This window comes from Phalacrocorax carbo, chromosome 3 (genome assembly GCF_963921805.1).
Source record: "Phalacrocorax carbo chromosome 3, bPhaCar2.1, whole genome shotgun sequence".
Taxonomy (NCBI): domain Eukaryota; kingdom Metazoa; phylum Chordata; class Aves; order Suliformes; family Phalacrocoracidae; genus Phalacrocorax; species Phalacrocorax carbo.
Window position 1 is genome coordinate 42,378,485 of NC_087515.1, and position 21,928 is coordinate 42,400,412.

At 40.5% G+C, this 21,928-nt stretch overlaps 1 protein-coding gene across 7 annotated transcripts; it reads right to left on the minus strand.

The window, feature by feature from the left end:
* Window positions 1–444: 444 nt before the first annotated feature.
* On the minus strand, window positions 445–21,897 carry MCM8 (minichromosome maintenance 8 homologous recombination repair factor). 7 transcript variants are annotated; one of them, XM_064446702.1, is made up of 19 exons: window positions 21,645–21,897; window positions 21,373–21,543; window positions 21,087–21,161; window positions 20,493–20,575; window positions 20,176–20,325; window positions 19,351–19,454; window positions 17,192–17,390; window positions 16,247–16,332; window positions 14,610–14,761; window positions 13,392–13,590; window positions 12,581–12,611; window positions 12,164–12,304; window positions 10,314–10,455; window positions 9,465–9,660; window positions 8,986–9,199; window positions 7,828–8,037; window positions 7,174–7,250; window positions 6,508–6,697; window positions 445–3,675 (listed from the first exon to the last, which is right to left on the minus strand). In XM_064446702.1, exons 2-19 carry the CDS (start codon window positions 21,497–21,499, stop codon window positions 3,574–3,576), a joined length of 2,478 nt encoding a protein of 825 aa, XP_064302772.1. In that variant the 5' UTR covers window positions 21,500–21,543; window positions 21,645–21,897; the 3' UTR covers window positions 445–3,573. The 7 variants fall into 7 exon arrangements, with proteins under 7 accessions (XP_064302772.1, XP_064302773.1, XP_064302769.1 ...); XM_064446703.1 differs by lacking the exon at window positions 445–3,675 and adding an exon at window positions 4,024–4,815; XM_064446699.1 differs by lacking the exon at window positions 445–3,675 and having other exon boundaries at window positions 4,726–6,697; window positions 21,645–21,739; window positions 21,830–21,886.
* Between the last annotated feature and the right edge of the window lie 31 nt (window positions 21,898–21,928).

Genomic DNA, 21,928 nt, shown 5'->3' on the forward strand with positions numbered 1-21,928 from the left:
CTGCCAACAGCAGCGGCTGAATTAAAAAAATAACTCCCAGCTGTGAGGAGAAATACGGGGGAAATTCGCTTTTCCGCCGATTTCTGGCCTACCGGCCGGCTGGGACTCTCCCCTGGGAGCCCCCGGGCGCGGACGGCGGCCCCCATGGCGGGCGGCTGCCCGGCGTCAGCCCGCTGCTCCCCACGGCGGGGCAGCTTGGTGGGGCCGTGCTTTTTGCTCCAGCTGTTCTCTGACAAGCCCTTAACGGGGGAAGGCGAAGGTTTGCTATATCGTAGGAGACTTCTCACAGGACTTAGGTAGTCTCTTGTTCTTGGTACTTGCTCTTCACCCACCCTCGCCTACGTTAACTTTTTTAGCTCAAGGAGAAAGAAGAGTTTACTTTTCCATTTACAATCATTTATTTGTTTCTGAGGCTTGCTCCTACCCTACCCACCTTCCCTAACACTAAGAGACATTGTTATTTTTCATATTTCTGGCATCAGTTTATCACGCATATAAGGCTTGACCCCCAGTGTTCAATCAGTTTCACACACAGTAGTCAACACTGACAGGACAAAGGTAGTCTTAAAAAACCCAAGTAGTCACACATAGTATATTTAACTCTACCTCTTCCACAGTTGTCTGAAAGAATGGAGAAAGATTAGCTAAAATGTGTATGACCTTGTTAATCTATTAATTCCTTTATCACATCAATTTAGAGGTAGCAGCTTTTTATCTTCTTTTTTGAATTTTAACTGTGGGGAGGGTGAAGGCTGGAGTAGAAGAACCTGACCCGGATGCTGGGACAGGGTGCACTGTCAGCAAGTTCACAGATGATACAAAAGCAGGAGTGGCTGATATACCAGAGGGTCATGCTGCCTGTCAGAGGGACCTCAACAGGCAGGAAAATTGGTCTGACAGGAACCCCGTGAAGCTCAGCAAGGGGAAGTGCAGAGTCCTGCACCTGGGGAGGGATAGCCCAGGTCCCAGTACATGCTGGTGGCCTACTGACTGGAAAGCACTGCTGCAGAATAGAGGATGCAGTCTCCAGCTGCAGAGATACTCAACCCCGACCTGGACACAGACCTGGGCACCTGTCTCTAGGTGGCCCTGCTTGAGCAGGGGGGTGGGTCCCTTCCCACATCTGCCATTCTGTGGTTCTGAGCACAGGCCCCAGAATTCCAGAGAAGGAGAGGTGGAACCCTGCTTCTGAAATTCCAGTTCTGTTCTCTACCCATTATGTCCTGGTTATATTATGCAAGTCTGAGATGATTTCTTATGTGTGGAAAATAAAATTAAGAAACCCACAACAAACCCTGCATTAATCTGTTGGCAAAGATTAAAATCAATGCATAACACCTAATTCCCATTAGTTGATACAGTAGGTTGCACCCTTATATAGGATTAACTCCCAATTTGCGAGAAGGTGTCTTCTCTGCTGCCCAGACCCTAACCCTCACAGACAGATGACAACTACCATATGCCCACGCAGACTGACAGTTCATACTTTAATAAAAAGCTGTTAACCACAGTTACCCAAGCAAAACTTGGGAAGAGCAGACTGCTTGCCACTTGAGTTCAGATGTAGAGCTATAATTTCTTAGTTTTCTCTTAGGCATCTCATCACTCAAATTAGTTTTCAACTTCAAGTATACTGAAGTAGGGTCACACTGAGGCAGCACTGAGCAGCGTAGCGTGTTCTTTCAAATCTATAAAGCTTGTATTTTCATACAAAAATTGCTGTGGAAGCACGCTGTAGATCAGATCCTTGCGTCACTTAACAAAAAAAGGCAGAAATACTGAAGCTTATTTTCTTACCTTGCAATTTACATATCATAGGCAAAGTGAAAAGGGGAAAACAGAAGTATCAACAATGTATTCTTGAATTTTTTTTTCCAAACACTGAATGCTTCTCATCTGCCATCTTATTGCACTAGACCATGATTTTAATTTCATAAAAGTCAGGAAACATTCAGCACTTAACTGCACACACATTCTTCTGTGGCAGGAACAGAGATACACAGCATTCTGGTTTCAGCTTGGGTAGTTAATTTTCTTCCTAGTAGTAGGTGGTTTTAGATTTAGTATGAGAGTAATGTTGCTAACACACAGATGGCATAGTTGTTGCTAAGTAGTGCTTGCACCAGTCAAGGACTTTTTGGCTTCTCATGCTCTACTGCCTGAGAAGGCTGGAAATGCACAAGAAGCTGGGAGGGGACACAGCCAGGACAGCTGATCCAAACTGACCAGAGGGATACTCCATACCATATGGCATCATGCTCAGTGTATAAACTAGGGAAAAGCTGGGGCAGGGGGAACAACACACTCCTCAGGGACTCCTGCAGGTAGTGAGCAATGGCATCAGGCATCACTTAATAAAAGATTATACAAATCATTATTTCAATTATTAAACTGGTTTTTTCTCAAGAGTTTTCTCACTTCTACTCTTTCCCACCAGGGGGGGGTGGGGCTCAGTCACTGGTTAGGGTTAAATCACAAGTCCTTTCTGTTGCACAGCGTGGGGCTCAACAGATTGGGATAATGACAAATCTGACCAGAGCACATCAGAACAATTTTATTCTTAAACATTTGTATTAATTTGATAGTCTCTGGTCACAGTGTTGATTCATTTGCTGTCAGCATTGTGCTTGCTCTCAGGGTTGTGTTCTGTAACACCTTACTTGCAGTATATGGTCCTTGTTGTGCTGTTTATCACAGCTGGGAGCAGCATGTTCCTGCTACTCCTACTCCTGATTGTATTTCAGGTCTTGTTTAAACAGCTATATAAGAATACCAGCCAGAGATCTGCCCTGAGGCTGGATACCTATGAGTGGTAGGGTATGTGGGATTGTATGTGCAAGTACCCAGGATGGTGGACACCTCCAGTGTTTTGCAACTTCACCTCCAAACAAGTGCAGAATCCTGAAATTAGTAGAGTATTTGGAAGAAGTATGCTGTCACCCTGGCACATCCAGAGACACACAAATCCCTGCAAGGTGTTGGGGCCTGGCCCATGTCTATGCATCCTATTCAGTACCCCCACTGGGAAGAGAAGGCCTCTGGACCTGATGACAAAGCAGCAGGCACTGCAGCTGAACCACAGAACCAGCCCATGCTGGTATCAGTCACCCCTGTACACATGAAGACATTTTGGAAGTACAAGTCATCTTATTTAGTATGGGATGATAAAAATGCAGGGCCAACAGGAAAAAAGGTACAACCCATAAATGAGACTGTAACCACCTGATCCCTATCCCCAAGTGAGCTGCAAGGCATGCAGAAAGACTTCAGTGGTCATCCAGATGAGCACATTGGCACCTGGCTGCTCTGATGCTGGGATAATGAGGCCAGTAGCCTGGAACTGGAGGGTAGGGAAGCCAAGCAGCTGGGATCCCTTTCTAGGGAAAGCCATTGGAAAAAGGGCACAAGCCTTCAGCCTCTAGGGACTGATCCTGTCAGGTGTGAAGGAAAGGTATCCCTTCAATATGACATATGTCATCCAGGCAAGTGGAGCACAGCAGAGAGGGGTATTCAGTACCAGAGGGAATTAGCCATGCTGGAGAGATGATTTATGATGATGTGGACAATAAGCAGTCATCCAAAGATCCAGATGAAGTTAGGTGGACACGATCCACACGGTGGAAGATTGTACAGAGGACAAATATTGTTGCACACCAACTTGTTGGTAGTGCTGATCTAGAAAGATGGAGAGGAACCAATGGCAGATGAATTGGCTGGCCAACTCTGACAATACAAAGAAAATCTCTCTTCCTCCCTTGTCTTGGCTGTGGAGAAACTGTCCCGGGAGGTTCAGCAACTCAAAGATGATAGGTCCTACTCCCCACTTGTACACAGCCACGAGGAGCAAGCATTCCTCTGCTCAAGAGAGAGGTTATAGAGGGTACACACCACAGGCCACCCTGTGGTTTTACCTGCAAGACCACAGAGACAACACACAAACATATATAAACATGTTTGTGTTGTATATCTTGTAATGGCCACCCCAGTGATCATTGTTTCTGTGCAACACAAACAAATCACAGATTTCTCATATATAAAGTTTAATGAAAGACATAAAAGCCAATTCCTGTTTTACAAATTCAATACTGTAATAAAGATATTTTCTTAAATCAGACTTGCATTTCAAATAAAGTCTCAGCTACAAAGACCAATAAATACAGAGCTGAAAAGTAGTAAATTAAGTCAGTTTCAGTAAGGAATCACTTCCTGCAGCTACAGAACTCTGTAGTCTCAACCTGAAGGTTCCCAACCTTTTGGGAACATTTTTATGCTTTAAATTGCTCAAGTGAACTACAATGCTAAAAAAACCCACAACTCATTATCTTCTCATGAAAGATTTCTGGTTTAAAATTTGTGGGTCTAGTGTCTCTTTTAGAAGTAAAATCTGTTATGGCACTGTGATAATATCAATATAAACTACATTTTTTCCACTTCTCCAGGAGGAAGTACGTGCTGGTCTTACCCACTCTCATTTGGGCTAGGAGACCTGAAGGATGAGTCAAGCAGCAATACCACATGTCAGTTTGTCTTATGTCAGCTTAAAGCAAGCCAGTAGTCACTGCTTGTTTTTGAAAGGCAGTCTCACAGCTCAGCGAGCAACAGCGCCAGCAGCGCATTGACTGCCCCAGGAGGCTGCAGTTCAGCAGGCTTTAATGCTGCAGGCCCATCAATCCATTCCAGATGTAACGATTACGGCTCAAGAAAGTTTCACAGTGGAGCTTTTCACATAGTCTGAAGCTGATACACTCTTGAACCTTTTTTCAAAAGATAACCCTGGTCATTTAGGGATCCAATAAAGCTTTCAAAATCGGATACCTGGGAGAAAAAATATCAGATTGGAAGAATGACATTTTATGTGTCATTTTATGTAAAGCAATATGAACAATTTGGAAGAACTTTGTGAAATAGACCGAGCTAAGAAAAGGTCAGCAAACAGCTGACCTACTAGGAGATGGTATACAGTTGCACCCTTTTGTGTTTTACTTACACACTTTATGGCATGCAGAAAATATACAGAGTAACTTATGTTTAGATCTAAAGTTCTGAAACACAAGTAGCTACCTGTCCTGGTTTCAGCTGCAGTAGGGTTAAATTTCTTCGTAGTACCTAGTATGAGACTATGTTTTGGATTTTTGCTGGAAACAGTGGTGATAATGTGGAGATATTTTAGTTGTTGCTAAGTAGCACCTGCACTGGTCAAGGACTTTCAGCTCCCTGTGCTCTGCCGGGTGCACAAGAAGCTGGGAGGGGACACAGCCAGGACAGCTGACCCAAACTGACCAACGGGATATTCCATACTATATGAAGTCATGCTCAGCATATAAAGCTGGGGGAAGGAGGAAGAAGGGACATTTGGAGTAATGGCATTTGTCTTCCCAAGTAACTGTTACGCATGATGGAGCCCTGCTTTCCCAGAGAGGGCTGAACACCTGCCTGCCCATGGGAAGGAGTGAATTAATTCCTTGTTTTACTTTGCTTCCATGTGCAGCTTTTGCTTTACGTATTAAACTGTCTTTATCTCAAACCATGAGTTGCCTCACTTTCACTCTTCCAATTCTCTCCCCTGTCCCACCAGGGGGGAGTGAGCGAGCGGCTGCGTGGTGCTTGGTTGCTGACTGGGGCTAAACCACAACACTACCAAAGAAAAGTCTGATTTCTACAGCTCTCACTGATTTCCAATTACTTGTTACAGGTACAGAACACCAAATGGGAAAAAAATATTTTACATATAAAGGGAAAACCAGAATTCATTAAGTTAGCTGTAGGTAACTAGTCACTGAATGAACAAATGATCATGTGAGAAGCGAGCTGGCAATAATATGTTCTGTCAGACAGGATTATGTATAGTCAACATTAGCTTCAGTCTCCAAACTTGCTCAATCCCATCCCAGCAGGCCAGTGTAGGTTAACCAAGTAATAGAAGGAACAGCATTATTGTACATAAATTCCATAAGGAGTAATTAATTGTCACTATTTTCAGTCATCACACCTGGAATCCAGTTTTAAATCAGCATTTAAAGCTTCTTATCATCAAGCAAGAAGTACAATTCGCTATCTGTATTTTTGTTCAGCTGAAGTCCCCCACAAGTACAGGATACAAATCAACTACAGGATAACATACATTTGTGGCCGTCTGTACTACATGATATTCCTATCAAGTTACAATACTGGGATGCTTGAAGCAGCAATGAAAACCCAAAAGGCGTACTTGGGCCAGAGAAGGCCAAGCAGAAACTTCACTGTGCTGCTGAACTAGTACATAGACACCACAACAGTCTAAATTTGGGAACAAAAATAGGTGCGCCCCCTGGGGATCCAGAGGAAGTATACTGAAATCAAAACTGCCTTTCATGAAACAGCAGAATCTTGGTAAGGACAAGATTCCAAAGCAGAACCAACCCCTACTAGGTACAACAGGTGTACCTTATCCACTGGCCATTTTGCAATAAGTAGTTTTGACTGGTCTTGCAGTTTGTTGTTGAAGAAACACTTGATTTCCATACTCACTCGTATTTGTAGCTCCTTTGCAATCTGTCGAAGCTGTTGCAAGTCAAAGAGATTGTTGTAAGTTGTCTCTGCAATACTGTTAAGGGCAGAAACAAATCTTTTTGCTTGTGACCGATTGCTCATCCCAGACCCATGCTGTGAACGTTCAAAGTCCAGTTTTCCAAACTCATCAGAGTAGGTTCCGAGCATGCTAAAAATATATAAAAAAGATCAACAGGAGGTAAAAGCAGAAGTGCATTAATTTGCTCCCTGTACCGTAACTGCTGAGAAAGCTTTCAGAAGCCACGTAGGAAACCATCCCCTCATAAGAAAGTCACTATCTAGGGAGCCTAGACCAAGCACCTGTCCAAAACACTTTTAAACTTAAATTGTTCAACTGCAACAGAGAGTAATCAGATGAGAAAAAACCTTTGGCAGCACCATACGTCTAAGTTACTGCACACTGGTATGCATAACTACACGATGATCCAACTCAAAGGCCTAAGCAATCATATTCAACTTAGGGCTGCTGTCAGTGTTTAAAGAAAAGCTAACAAATCTGAATATTAGTATCAACAGGCCTGAACTTGATAAAGTAATTTCTTCACTGTTTGTGTATCTATTTAAGAAAAACAGTTTTGAAAGAATATCACTGTAATGATTTATTTTTAAAGCAGTGTATATTACCTATATTTCATTATTTCTATTACATCCTCAGCATCTTCCTTGGTAGATTTCTCTCTTAATTCCAGCCTTGACCGTGCCTTAAAAACAACCCCCCCCCCCAAAAAAGGATACATTATAGATTATGTGAAAAAAGCCTACAACTGTGCTACAGCAAGCACAAATTTTAGGAGCAGAGATGGAATCTGAGGCTACAGGAGGCTAAAGGAAGATTCCTGTATTTTTTTCAATAGTGTTTTAATATCATCTCCTGCATACTTGCATTATTCAGCTGTAGCTTTGAGTTTATTTGCTTCTTAACAGAGCACTCCTGTGAAGCAGTAGATCACAGATAGAGTTAAGGCAAAGTTTTAGGGAAAACAGTAGCAGGTTAAGTTCAAGAAGGGCAGCAGCTTGTCCCTGACTGCACCTACTTTTTCTCCTTTTGTGAGAATGCAATTCTCTTTTCACCCCTTCAAGGGTGTTTTGTTTTATAAGCAGCTTTAAGAAACAGTAGCTCTGCTGTTAATCATTTTTAAGTCCCTTGCATTCTCACTTTTTTTTTTAAAAACACAACAGAAAACACAGTCATGAAGAAGCTGTCACAAATTATATCAGTAGTAGTTTAGGAATAATCTCTTTGCTTTCAATCCCTTAAGTATTACAGCTCGCATTTACCTCTGTAAGTCGAATGAGCGACTCTAGCTGCCGTGTGGTGATTGGTGTGCTGTCTACTCCTTGATTCTGTTTCCGAAGCTCAAGGTAGAATTCCTGGAGGACCTGAGCAGCTTCTGGAGATAAATTTGGATGAACATACTGCCGAGCATATCCAACATACTTCCTCAGCAACTGATGTGGAATAGCATCAAAGTTTTCTCCTGGTAAGATCTAACGCAATTACAAAGACTTTAGATTTCTGTCTGTCAGAACCCCATATAACACAAGTTTTAACATAAAATCTTCATCTTCTATGCTTTATCTGGTGAAATTTTCACCGTAAGGGCTTTAGTGCTTCATATATGAACTGTGTACTTAAAAAGTCCATACACTATGTTTAGACATGTAATTAAACACACGTGGTCATTTCAGAAAAAGCAGCTGAAGCTTCTCATTTGCAATGCTAAGAAGTGCCAAATATGATTTAACTATATCTCAAAAAGAAAACCCAATTTTCCAATTGTTATAAGATATATCTCCATGGAAGATTAAACCATCACTGCTGACATTCCATTTCCAAAAGTGCATGCATTTAGTTCCAGTAGGGGATATTCCTCCTAAGACCTGGCATTTGACAGTATCAGCCCTCAAACTGATCAGTGACATTTTATAAGAAATATGCTTTCTCTTCTATAATCCCCAAATCTGTCACAAGTGGGAGATGCTCAAGGATTTCTTTACACACTGCTTTATTCAGATTCAGTAATTCACAGCACGTCATGTTATATCAAATCATTATATTCAGTCTTGTTCTGTAGTTCTTTATTAAAATCTAACAAAGCAAATTTGCTTTAGAATCTCTCATGGAAAGTGTCTTCTCACTACTGCAACCCAAAAACCACCCAGCTCAGGTAATAAATTCTCTTCTGTGTGGAGATGAAGATGGCTTGAGACACACCTTTACCCTCCCCTGCTGGAGCTGCTCATGTTAGCTACAACAGACAATTGGTAGAAACTACTGGCTGAAGCCTTAAATGGTTCCTCTTTAATTCAGAGCCAATAATCATGAGAAGAACGGGTGTGGGAGACTGAGGACATCCAGCAGGTCAGGGTTGCCAGGTCCCAGTGCAAAGAACACCACAGAAAGGGTCATAGCAACAGTCACAGGACAAGTCCTACCTTTAGTCTTTCAAGCAGTGGTCGATCTGAAACAACTTCAAGAACAGAGCAATCCTGCATGTTGGTACGAGTCACAACAGCGCTGCTGGATGCTGCCCGCTTTCCGGCTCGGATTGCCATCACATGCTCAGACAGCAAGTGATCGTGATCTTCATTTGGGGTGTCCAGCAAAATGAAAACTAAGTCAAATCTCGACAGTAAAGCACTCCCCATTCTAAAGACAAGAAAACCACACAAAGCTCACACAGTGGGAAAGTTACAGCAACGCTACTCCACTTCAAAGACACTTAAAATCCTGTCCCATTCATTCAGAATAAAGTAGAACAGCAATTTCTCTCAAAAGCCATGAAAAATTATTACTCTAAGTATCCATTCAAGCACCAGGAAGCTACAAAGCAATTACATACAAACTACAAGACTGCCAGAAGCACCTACTCCTGAACATGAACTATGTAAGGAATATTTCAGAAAGTGCTCACTTTAAGTTCTCAGACACTGTTTTGGCTTTGTTATAATGTCCTCCAACTGGGTTTGCTGCAGCAACAATAGACGTCCGAGCTGGCAAACTGCAAACAACGCCAGCCTTGGCAAGACTGATACTTTGCTGTTCCATGGCTTCCAACAAAGCCTGATGCTGGTTTCCCATCTTATCAAATTCATCTATTCCACAAATACCTGGAAGCAATTAACACAAGACAAAACACTTATTGGAAAACACATTAACTGATGCACATGTTACACTCCAGTCCTGACTGTACAGTCTCATAGAATGCAAGTTACAATCTACCAGAAGCCTAACTTAGAGTCCTAGGAACTGCAGGAGATGGCTGGACCAAGTGTCCATTTCAGCAAGATTTGTTTTCATTTCATGCTGCCACAGCTGAACCATTATGAATGTTGACCTGGCTTGCTGAAGCAATGTCTTGATGACACATTAAGATGACAAAACAAGCTTTTCAAAAAGGAAATAGACAACAAATCTCATAAGCTAGCTGTTTTTCAAAGACAGTAAGAATCCAGTACTTACTGTTGAGTCAGATTTCTCAAAAATGAAATCTTAGTTCTCTGACAAAATAAGTAAGGCTGGTATGTGAATTGCAGAACACCAGTTTCCTACACATCCTAAGCCCTAGGAAAGGAGGAACCACCTCCAGAGAAGTCACTGGAGAAGCTCAGATCTTCCCAGGTTGTGGAAAGCCAATATCATACTTCCAATTTACATTTTCAGTCCATGGTTATGCAAGCACTGTAGTTAATCTTAGACTCAGTAGCACAAACACCACCCCATCCCACCATCCATACAAAACCTGTAGCATTACACATATTACCTTGATCTCCAAGCACTAAAGCACCAGCTTCCAAGGCAAAATCTCCAGAACTGCCATCTCTAGACAGTGTAACAGTCAGGCCAGAGCTGGTAGAAGTATTACCACAAACATACACACCTCGAGGAGCAACATTACACACTGCCTAGAAGAGAAAAATCCTTTTTGCCTTCCAAAAGGTGAAGAATTTCATAAGACTTATTCTAGAAAAACAATTCAAAGCAAACCCAAATTTATGTCCTTCTACTCAATATGGCCCAACAGTCAAGTTATAACTCCTTGCAACCCCAGGAGACATACTTCTGCAAAACAGTAGAAATAACTTTGGTCACAATACTAGCACACAGCCATGTCTATGTGGTATCAAACTACCAGGACTTTAGGCACAGCACTTATATTTCAAAGTTTATGGAAATGCTTGAGGACATGCTGTCCATCACAGAGTTACAGATACATAGTTTCTGTATCTTCAGACCCCAAGGTCTCTTTAGACTAACATCTGGTCTGAGTGCCCAACACAAGGTGCTTCAAAGGAAGCATGCATAGTTCTCCCCAGAACTAGGGGATGAAGGACAGTCCTAGTCTTGTCCATGCCTCTAGTATGCAGAAAGCCTCTTACAATTTGAAATATGAACTAGAAAAGCAAAGCATGGTAAGCCTGAAGAAATTTTACAGAGACTGGCAAAACACAGATGTGTTGCAGTTAAATTTGCCTAGAATACAGTTACCATAACTGGATTTTCCCAGTAAATCTCTATAGTTACTGGTGCTTCTATTTTATTTAAAAGCCGACACCCAAAGCATATTTGTTCAGTGCCAGATATGCGACAGGCACCAAGTACTGAATAAAAAAACCCAATCAAACAAAAAAAACCCTGGCTCCTATGCAGCTTGGCTTTCTCCTTGGGATTTTTTTCTGTGACAGCAGTGACTGAGGGAAGCCTTGTCTCAGGGCCTTATCTGGGAAGGAGGTTGCTAGTTTTCTTGAATGGCATTCCATTATTTAATAACAATGTGAAAAAACAAACCATCTACTGATTTCTAGAGAGTTCCTATTCAGTGAAAAAATAATTTAAAAATTTGTTTGCCAAGATGCTTGCATACAAATCCATCACTTTGGATAAGTTATTGCAAGTCATATCCTAACGTAACATGTCCACATTAGAAAGAAAATAAGGTAGGCAGCACTGCAGGTCTAGGTGAACTCTGTCCCTCTTTCACTTCACAGTAACCATAGAAAAAGACATGGAACTTCAAAACTGATCAGATTAAGATTAAAAGATTATATTAACTGATTTTGTGACAGTCATGCAGAAATGCCCACCAAGATTAAAACCTAAACACAGCAGCAGGTCCCTTTTCTAAAAAGCCAAGATTATGCTAGCAACATAGAAATAGGGTAGGAGAATAGAAGTAAACCTTAGAGGGTGAGTGACATGGTATTTAGAGTTGCATTAGTTCCAAGAGTGTATTTTTTTAATTTGACAATGGATCAGCTAAATTAAGATAGGAAGGAATGAGATTCCTCACTGGCAAAAAGGGTTGGTAAAAAAACCCCAAACCTATAAGGGCAGGACAGCAAGTCTCTACTTGAAAGCTCACAGGCTTGACCAAGTATACCTGCTTTGGTAACAGGCTGGTTCCCTTCTGCAATGCTCCCTGGACAGAGAGGACAGCAGGGGACCCCTTTGGGTACTATACTATATTTGAGGCATCCTACAGGGAGAGAGAGCTCCAGCCAGGCTCAAGCAACCCTTTGGTCTTAACACAGCTATCCTACCATGCTTACAAGAAGTCAAGATAGCAAGGAATTAGAGAAAAATACAATCAGACAATAGAAATAATACCCATACTTGCAACATTTGACTTTTTCCTAATCCTGGATCTCCAACGACCAGAACATGTGGATCTCCTCGCACCGGGATTCTGTTCTTGTCATCTACAAACTTCTGACATCCTCCAAACAACGCCAGGGCCAAACCTGCCTTTACTATCTGTAGTGGTACACACCAACACTAGTAAGTATTTGATCATGGTGACCAATACTGACAGCTCCCTAGAATTGGCTGTAATAACCCTTTCTGGATGGCTGAACTTAAGGATATAAGGCTGCCACCTCCTTGTCACTGAGAGGAGGTGTGAGTTACAGTCACCTGTAAATACAGTCCCTGTCCCTTCTCCCCACCCCAGAGAAGCTTTATAAATCCTTTAGGAGTTTACTGTGGCATAAAGATTTGAAACTGAAGTTGCAAGCAGAACTGTTGAATTACCTCGTGACCATAGATTGCAGGACAAAGAGAGCTGAAAAACAAAGAACACTAACATAAGGGGAATATAAATCTTATATTACTATTAAATAATCACTTGCTGTCTCCCTTATCACAGAATACTTTCATAAATATATACATCTTTTCATTAGTTGTTGCTGAATTTACAACAGAATCAGTTTAAATGTAAAAGCAGCATCAAGTTTCTTGACATTTTCAGATATCCCAGTATGCTTGAAACACATAAGAAAAGCCTTTCATCTGAGTTTGCACAAACACAGAGGAACCATTTTCCTGGTGGTTTCTGCACCCATTCTTATCAAGTAACTACATGAAACTAGCACCTTTAAGAAGAGGGTTACATGTCCTTTGACTCCACTGGGAAGACCCAAGGGACACCCCAACTGGAAGAGTGCTTCCTGGTTTGAACTGAGGGTCTTTCACACCCTCTACTCAGTTCTGCTGTAGAAAAGCAGAGCAGACAACAAGATGGTACACGTGACTTGAATTTGCTCAGTGAGGAGCAAAATTAATTAATTGCCTTATTTATTCCATAGCTTTCTGTCTCAGGGTTGAACTGAAACACTCAACTTCCTGTGTCCTTAAATCCCTCCCAGAGTCCTAGCACCCCTACTGCAATAGTTTCACTTCCTCCCAAGTCCCTTGCACGCTAAAGTTTGTTAAATATCTGTGGTATCTATTGCACAAGCCTTAGATATTTCATAGCTTTAAGATTAGCTGCCACGTTTGTCTGATGATGGCCATGCTGATTCAGAAGTCTAATCCTAGACCTAGTCTAGGTCTGACAACTTACTTCACAATGAGCCTGAACAGGTTTTCCTCAGCTTGAATTTCTTGAACAGCATAGAGGTCTTTAAGTGAAAACTCCATGAACGATCTTTGGAAAGTATCATCATCAAAATTCTTTGGTTTTTGTCCTTTACTGTTGCTGACAGAATTTGCCTCAATGTACAACAAGAACATACACTTGTCATTCTTATTTTTGGAAGCTCCTGTTAGAAAAATTGAGAAAGGATTAAGTACTGATTAAGTCATTATGTACTGATGTTATTTACAAATGGCATAGGGTAATTAAGAAATATTAAGTACAGTCATGTGCCAACTGTTCAGATTTAGGTAATCGAACACCTACATTTTCAAAAATTGATGCAAAGTAAGTTTCTAGTTACATTTGATCTTTAAGTTCCCTCCGTTTAGGTACACAATACAATATTTTGCTGGATTATGCGGGTGTATGTATATAGAGAATTTTCTCCCAGAATAAGTTACATTTTTCCAGGGATTTTGAATTATATTTGATTAGAATAATGTAATAAGTTGACTATGAAGTGTTTCTACTCAATATTTAGAGAAAAAAAAACATAGTGCAGAGGAATTAAACATGTAGCTTGACAATGAATCATTTTCTATATCCCCTAATTATTACTGAGCCGAGAATGAGGTCTCCCACTAAACTGGTACTGCAGTTCTTTGCAATATATATTCTGTTACAGCTTTGTGCAACATATTTCTTCACTTTGGGAGAAAAAAAAAGATAAAGAAGTGAAAGTATTATCTTTCTCAGCTTACTCTTCCCTGGAGAAATTTTACAACAGTGTGACAGTTTTCCTATTGTTTGAAGGAGGCAAAGGGAAAAAGTTAAGCAAATAATGAGTCTCAGCGAGACTTCAGGCGATAAGGATGTCCCCCTTACATCAGTGGTCCAGGGAAGGCTTTCCTGTCAGCTGACATACTAAACTGTCAGATGACAGACTAGCACTTCAGATTCAGGATCATAGTTGTGTTGCAAAACCCTCTCTCTGTCAGTGGAGAGAGCGCTGCTCTTGGCAGCACTGCTTCTGGCTTTTTCAGAATAATTCCTCATTATATAATTTTGGGAACTGCAAGAAATATACACTTAATGTGTTTACAACTTTGAGAGCTCACATTAAGGGGGTGGCTGTTGTTCTTATGTAATCACTAGAAAAATCCCCACCCTAGCAAAAAGGTGTTCTCAGATGATGTATTTTACCTTCCTCAGTGTTCAACACCTTTACTATCCCCGTAATTGTGACCATATCTCCTGGGACACAGCTGTCCACAAGATCTTGAACCAGTTCACATTCAATTGTGCGAGGGATTCGGCCTGCTTCTCGCTGATCATCTGACATGAGCTCCTGCACCCTGCAAAAAAAAAAAACAAACAACAAAACACACAAGGTGAGTGTACCCTCCGTGCATAACATTTCCAATTCAATTACAGTATACAAGATCTTGAGCTGTGTGCTTCTAACCAGTCCTTTCCAAATTGAAGAGGAAAGCAGAAGTGCCCTGATAAACACTATAAACAGTAGTGCTGAATTTGGAGAAACAGACTTTTTTGGTTCAGACTTTAATAAATGGGTATATATTATGCTTAAAACCCAGGACAATAACTATCAACTCCAGAAATAATAATCAATATTGAAATGCAGATTTTCTAGCACTGATAAACATGTTCATGTAGAAATAAGATGGACCCTATATACAAAAATTAAGAGGTCAGACATTATAGCCCTGATGAATGCTTAACTGGCATTTTAACTGTAGCAAAGCCCAAGGAATTCCTCAGACCATAACAAGAACAGTGGCTTACTCTTTGTATAGCTGTAAAAGGCTAGCAACTAACAAGTTCTTCAAAAATTTCCAGGTTTTGCTCTGCACTTAAAGCTCTGATAGCTTTCCTTGAAGGTCAGAGTCAAGCTTTTCCTAAGAAGCTGTGATAAACAGCACCCTCTAGAGCTACTGTCAAGAATATCAGCAGTAATTTTTTTCAATGCATTTTAAATTATTTTTAATACCTATTGTTAATCAAATAACACATTCAGATGTCACTTGGCACAATAAGACTTGATACAGAGCACGTGAACTTCCACTTTTTACGTTCAGATTGTGTGAAAAGTAAGTACAGCCCTATTTTTTCCAAGCTGACACTCTTACTCCAGTAACCTAACACGATGGACAAGAAACAACAGAACAAACTCTTCTGAACATATATTACAGACAACAGTAGGATGGTCATAGTGCAGCGGAATCAACGAATACAAGACCCACTGTCGACCTTCCTACACCTTAACATTGTTAACTTCTGTAGAAACAGGAACTTGTTTCCCCCATAGCAAAGGTCTTAGAAATTTTAGGCATACCATTAGACATAGAAACTAGATGAATGGGCAGACACAGCACTATTTCCTTCCACTGAGCGTGTACCAATCAATACCACTTCAAACTAAGGTTTTTAACCCTAAAATTTACTTTCAGGTTAATTCAGCTGTCACAGCTGACCAATGTAATTTAATAGGGCTTTTCCAGCTGACTTATAGCTCATTAAAAGGAATCATTAAGTAGATGCAACCAGAAGTGATCAAGAAAAGCTGCGAAGAGCACAAACTAAACATTTCTCAGAGAGCTCAGTCACAGTGGGAAGAATTTCCAAGAAGCTATTACATTGAATAGGCTTTGTATATAAAGTATACTAGTACTTGGATAAAACAACTGGTTCGTAGAAGAGTGCTGCTGCAAAAGAATTAGATTATTAAAATTACACAGTGTAACATGGAATGAGCCATTCTGCCACTTTTTGGCTACCCTGTTGCATTACATTTTTGTGCAGAAGGAAGAGATGCTTACTTAACAGACTGCCAGTCCACTGTAGTGGTTAAAGGAGAGCTTCTGTCAGCTGTGAAGGTCCGGCCACGGCACTCAGGAACAAGGCACTGGAACAACAGTAATTCTAATACATTTTCAACCTTTTTTAAAAATCATAACTTGAAACTGCCTTATTTGATTATAAAAGGAAAACAAAGCAATGTTATTCATTAACACCAATTAAATTAGGACTACAAATTAGCATAGACACCTGAACCCTGGCTCATAATTGTTAGAGCAAACACAGCTCAACTGTATGATCCCCTTGGTCAACTGGTTTGAGTTTTTGAGTGCTGGGGAGGGGAGATGGTGTGTGGGTTTTTTGCAGTGTGTTTTTTATTTGGTTGGTTGGTTTTTGATCCAGTTTGGAGTTTGTGTGGGTGGGGTTCTCTTTGGTTGGTTGTTTTTTGTTTGGGTGGTTTTGGTTTGGTTTTTTTTAATACTTGCAGACATTCCAGAGGAGATAGCTTTTTCACTTGAGCACAACAGTTAACATAACTGGGTACTTTCCTATGTCTAATGACTTTTTAAATCCAGATAAAAAAAGTGATACGAATATAAAGTTCCAAACAAAACCCACAAAACACCCCAATCTAAGTGTAGAAAACCACCACAGTAAGGTGGAGGAGGCTTTTTAAATATAACTGGTGAAATGGAAACACAGATTCCCCTCTCCCCCCCCCCCCCCCCCCAGATTTGAGGGACTTTATACATGCTGCTTTTATTTCAGCAGGATAAAATTTTTTTCAAATAACAAGGGTATGCAGTAATACAAAGTTGCAGGGCAAGTTTAATTTTTTCTAATGCATCAGTTGTTTAACCCAGCTTTAAGGATTAGATTTTTTTAAATATAATACCAGTGATGCTGCTTTCTGTCAAATCACTACAGATACAGGAAAAATATGAAGTTAAATGGTTTTAACTTACCTTACTTGGAAGAGTGTACTTTCCATCAGGTAGAGGAACACTCTGAACATCTCCACATTTGCCACAGACAAAAGCTAGCTTAGTGCAGAGAGGCTTAATGTTACTGACACGCACAACAGTACCACGCAAGGCAATATATTTTCCATAGCAGTTGGCCCGAACATTTTTCAGCTGAGTTAAAGGATCATAGTTGTATACCCTACAGAAAATTTAAACATTAAGATTGAAATCTTACCATACTTAAATGTAGAACACCCCCCCAACCAAAAAAAAAAGCCAACAAAGCCCCCACCAAATCCAAACAAAAAACCCCACACCCAACAACAGGTTTATACACCAACTGTTAACAGTAATCCAGAGCAATGATTAGAAATATTTTGTCTGTGGACCCATGGCATAGTCTTTGATTCTGTTCTAGAAAGCAGCGTAACTTTTAATATTCCCCAAGCGTATATTCCTCAACAGCTGTACAGTTTGTTTATATGATTTCTCCCTCCTGTAAACAACCAATACTAGCAATATAACAGAAATTACTTTATAGTCATCTATAACCATATCTTTGAATTATTTCAGATTAAGACCAGAGTTTAGACTTGCGACACAAAAGGATCAAAGATTTATTATGACTATGCTCCAAAAGGAAGGGCGAGTTTTCATGTTTCAAGGACATAGGAACCTGTTATCAGGTACAACACGCTGCACCTTGTTAAGGACAACAAGGAATACCTAGCCAAATAATTCAGAACAACAAACTTTAAACGGAAACATTTACTGTGGAATGGAGTTTGTGAGATTGTATAGTCCAACCCTTCTGCTCAGGCAGGGTCAGCCAGAGCAGGTTGCCCAGGTACATATCCAGTTAAATTTTGAATATGTTCACAGATGAAGACTACACAACCTCTATCACAGTAAATGTGAAAAAGAAAAAATTAATAAGGAATTTTAAGTGTTTTAATTTGTACCTGCTGTCCCTTGTTGTGTCACTGGGCATCAGTGAGAAGAGCCTGGCTCCTGAAATTCAGGGTTTTCCCTGCTTCCTCCGCTTAGGACCCTGAACACCACCACTTCATTGTTCAACCCTGCCTATGCTGCAGAACCATTTTAGGAGTGTGATATTTTATTGACTTATTGAATACTTTACAGGATAATGGTCCATAACTGTCTCAGAATTTGAGAACTTTTATATTCCATTTTTGGCCACAGGGTTTTCCTAAACACATTCTACTGTGTAATTAAAAGGGTGCAGTTTTATAATAATGATAAGTTTTAAAACATATTTAGTGCAACAACCCCCCAGATTAAATCCACCTACCATGCCCAAACATGCTGCTTTCCCATACCAAACCAGCACCAGCAGGAAAAAAAGAAAAAAACAAACTAAATTCAAATAAGACTCATACTCCCCCTCAGACTCCTGAAGTCTGAGATACCATTACTTCTGACAAAGAAAAAATTGTGCTAAGGGCTTCTTTCATTAAAAACTCAAAGGAAGTCACACTTCTAAAATAACAGTAATTATGATTCTTGTAATTACATGCTTGTTCAGAATTAGTGTAACCTCAGCCTCTTCATTTCAAATTAAAGTTTAACTAGAATTAATATTCTTGAGACTTTCTACTAATAATTCTTTAGTAGATTTAAGCTAGTATGGAGTAACACATCCTCATACATCACCGTCAAAACATCCACACAAGAAATAATAATTATTACAAGTTGTAGTTTAGGTCTATATCCTGCAAATCAGCCTCCTTACAAAGATGAGCCTTTTGCTAACAAAAGGCTAGATCATAATGCCTTCCCATCTTCTACAGTAAACAGCAGAAGTTTACATACATTTCTCTATTTTTAATCAATGTGTTTCACAGAATAGTTGTTCTACTTTAAGCTACTGTTCTGTTTATAAGCTTTTTTAGTTATAAGCTGTTTGTTTAGCTTATAAGCAGGTTTTGTTTTGCTTTTGTCTTTGCAACAACAGTTTAGCCTTTGTCATAGTGAAGAAAAAAGCAAAATGTACACTGTTTTTCTGGAAATATCTTCACAAAGTCAAGCCTCTCAATAAAATAAGCAAGTCTTCACCGCCCTTCGTGGACACTGACAGCCATCAGACAAGAGGCAAACAGATCCCCCTGAAAACAAAACAAAGACTCAACATCCATTACCTAGCATGAATGAGAGGCACATTTATTATAGGTTCTCCATTAAGTGGTAATCCTTCCTGCACCTGCAGCTCTGCAGCATGCCTTTCAAGGTCCTTCGTTAGCACCTAGACAGAACAGAAAGGCAGACACAACTGGAGTAGGGATTGAATTTACTATTAAGCTTGATTGCCATCCCTTACGATTAGAGCCACTGCTGAAGTCTAAAGAGCCTTCTGCTGTCCAGTGACCCTGCTAGTGTTTTTCTGCTTCTGAACAGAATGGAATATTAAATCAACAGATTTGTTTTGTTTGTTTCTTTAAAGATTACTGTATACTTTTTTTTTTCATGCTGGTCAATGTGTGGAGTTTTGGTTCGCTAAAACACAAACATCTGAGAACTTGCCTGTCAACAAGCAATAAACTGCTACTTTAAGAGACATTCAGCAGAGACAGGAATTCTTGAATCTTCTCACCAGACCCACCAGAGCCATGGTTCTGCTGCATGAGGTGGGACACACAGCACAGGTAACTCCTAGTATATTTTAAAAAACCTCAGGAATTAGAACTTCCAATAGGGAATAACATAAATGGTAAAACTACACTTAAGTTTTAGCCAACTGCTTTGGTGATGAATAACTAGAATGCACCAGGACGAAAGCATTTCAAAACATGATTTTGAAGGCCATATAGAAATTGTGGAAAGACAGAAGAGTTTGAGTTTTGAATAAACAGTAAATTTCTGTAAGACAGAAAAACAGAGATGTAGATTTTATAACATAATTACCTTTAAGTCCCACTGATTCTTTGCGAGGGTTATGCTTCTATGTATCAGAACACCATATTTACCTGATGAATTGCCAGACCCATACAGTGCAGTATTTTCTGAGGCATATCCCTTAATTCAGTAGATATATTTGGTATCGATTTAGTTAATTCTCTATCTTGTATCAGTTCCTTATAATCCACAAGAATACTTCCTTTTCTTTCTATTTCATCCTGTGAAAGATTTTGAGTCATTAAATACCCTTCAAATTATAAACACAACACATCCAAATCATGTCATGAACATTTCACATCTATGACGGAGATGATTTCTTATGGAGAAATTGCATAAAATTTGTAGTGTTATTGTACCAGCAATAGGTCTTTTGTTTTGCTTTTACCTTATCATAAAGCTCAATGCGTTGCATGAAGAACTTTTCGAAGGCTTGAGTCTTCAGGACAAAAGGAGACTTGTCAGCATAAGCTAATTAGAAACAAGTTACATTAGCAATTGACCTAAAGAATTAATTCCATTTCACAAAATAACACAAACAGGCAATTTCTCTTCCATTACTTTTCTGCATTCCAAAACAGAGGAAGATGATAGATGTCTACACTATCACAGAAAAGTCCTGTTGTAAGACCTGTTGTAAAACAGAACTTTGACTAAGATGACTTGGGACGAGCACACAGGACCAAGAAAAGTACAGCAGAGGTATGCATATTCCAGCCTTTGATAGACTGCAGGTTTTTTGTGGCTAATTAAACAGGTTTAGGGTGGTCACATTTTACACTATTCAAGATTCTTTTCCAAGGTTTGAAGCCCACAGAGATTACAGTAGGCCACAAGACTAAAATCTCTACTGTACTCATGTTTTTATATAACAAATATGAATTTCAGTTACTTTCTATTGAACTTATCCCCCCTGTTTATAACCAATTCTACAAAAACTGTAATAAAATACTTGCTACATATAATTTTAGCCTAAAAATACCTTCAGAGAAATAAAGCTTCCAGCCCTTATACGGAATAAACTGGTCTAGTGTTGATTGAACTAGTCGAGATCTTACTGAAAAAAAAACAACCAAAAAACCAAAATTAAAATAGGAATTAGAGCCATGTGGATACTAAAACTTTACACATTTTATTCTCAGTGATCTTTTAGAGCACCAGGAGGCAGCCAGCTATAATCATCCAGTACAAAAGTAGGTCAAAAGAGAAGGTTGACTTGAAAGCGCTATGGCTTCAGAAAACAGGGAGAAGCACAGGAGCTGTCTCACCAGGTTCGGGCATTCTTCTCCACTCTCTTTTCTGTTCTCTGCCTCGCCATCCGCCTCGCCATCCTCCTCGCCACCCCTGAAAGCCTCTTCCCCGGGCGCATCCCCTGCCTCTGAGGTCCCTACTCATCTCGCTCCGCAGGCATCAGTTCAGAGACGCGACGGCAAACTGACCTAAAGAAACACAAATTTTACCAGAAAACATTTAATTTAAATTACGGTTATTAGTCAGGGGGACTTCGTCTGTGCGGCTGGGAGCGAACGCCCTGAGGTACCTCGAAGGCGCTGCAGAAGACCCGGCCCCCGCCTCCTCTCCACAGGGCCTGGGGAAGCAGAGAGGAGCCCTGCTAAGCGGCCCAGTCACACAGCCCTGGCGATGAGAGAACGAAACGATAACGCCAACCTCCCGCAGCAACAGCCGCCACTTGCAAGGGCTCTTGTCCCGCGCAGAGCACCGTACCGCCACGGGCCGCCTGAGGAGACAGAGAAATCCTTCCCCCAGCATTCTATTTTGGCGCCGATCCTTTACTTCCGCTTCTGCAACCAATGCCGAGGGAGT

What these genes read in the sequence shown, in the direction of transcription:
- MCM8 (XM_064446698.1), bottom strand. Translation starts at nt 21,499, where the DNA reads ATGAGTAGGGACCTCAGAGGCAGGGGATGCGCCCGGGGAAGAGGCTTT. An exon ending in GGTGTTGAACACTGAGGAAG is followed by an intron (nt 13,591 to 14,609) that starts GTAAAATACATC and finishes TTTTTCTAACAG; the next exon opens with GAGCTTCCAAAAATAAGAAT. An exon ending in CACTGCTTGAAAGACTAAAG is followed by an intron (nt 8,038 to 8,985) that starts GTAGGACTTGTC and finishes TAATTGCGTTAG; the next exon opens with ATCTTACCAGGAGAAAACTT.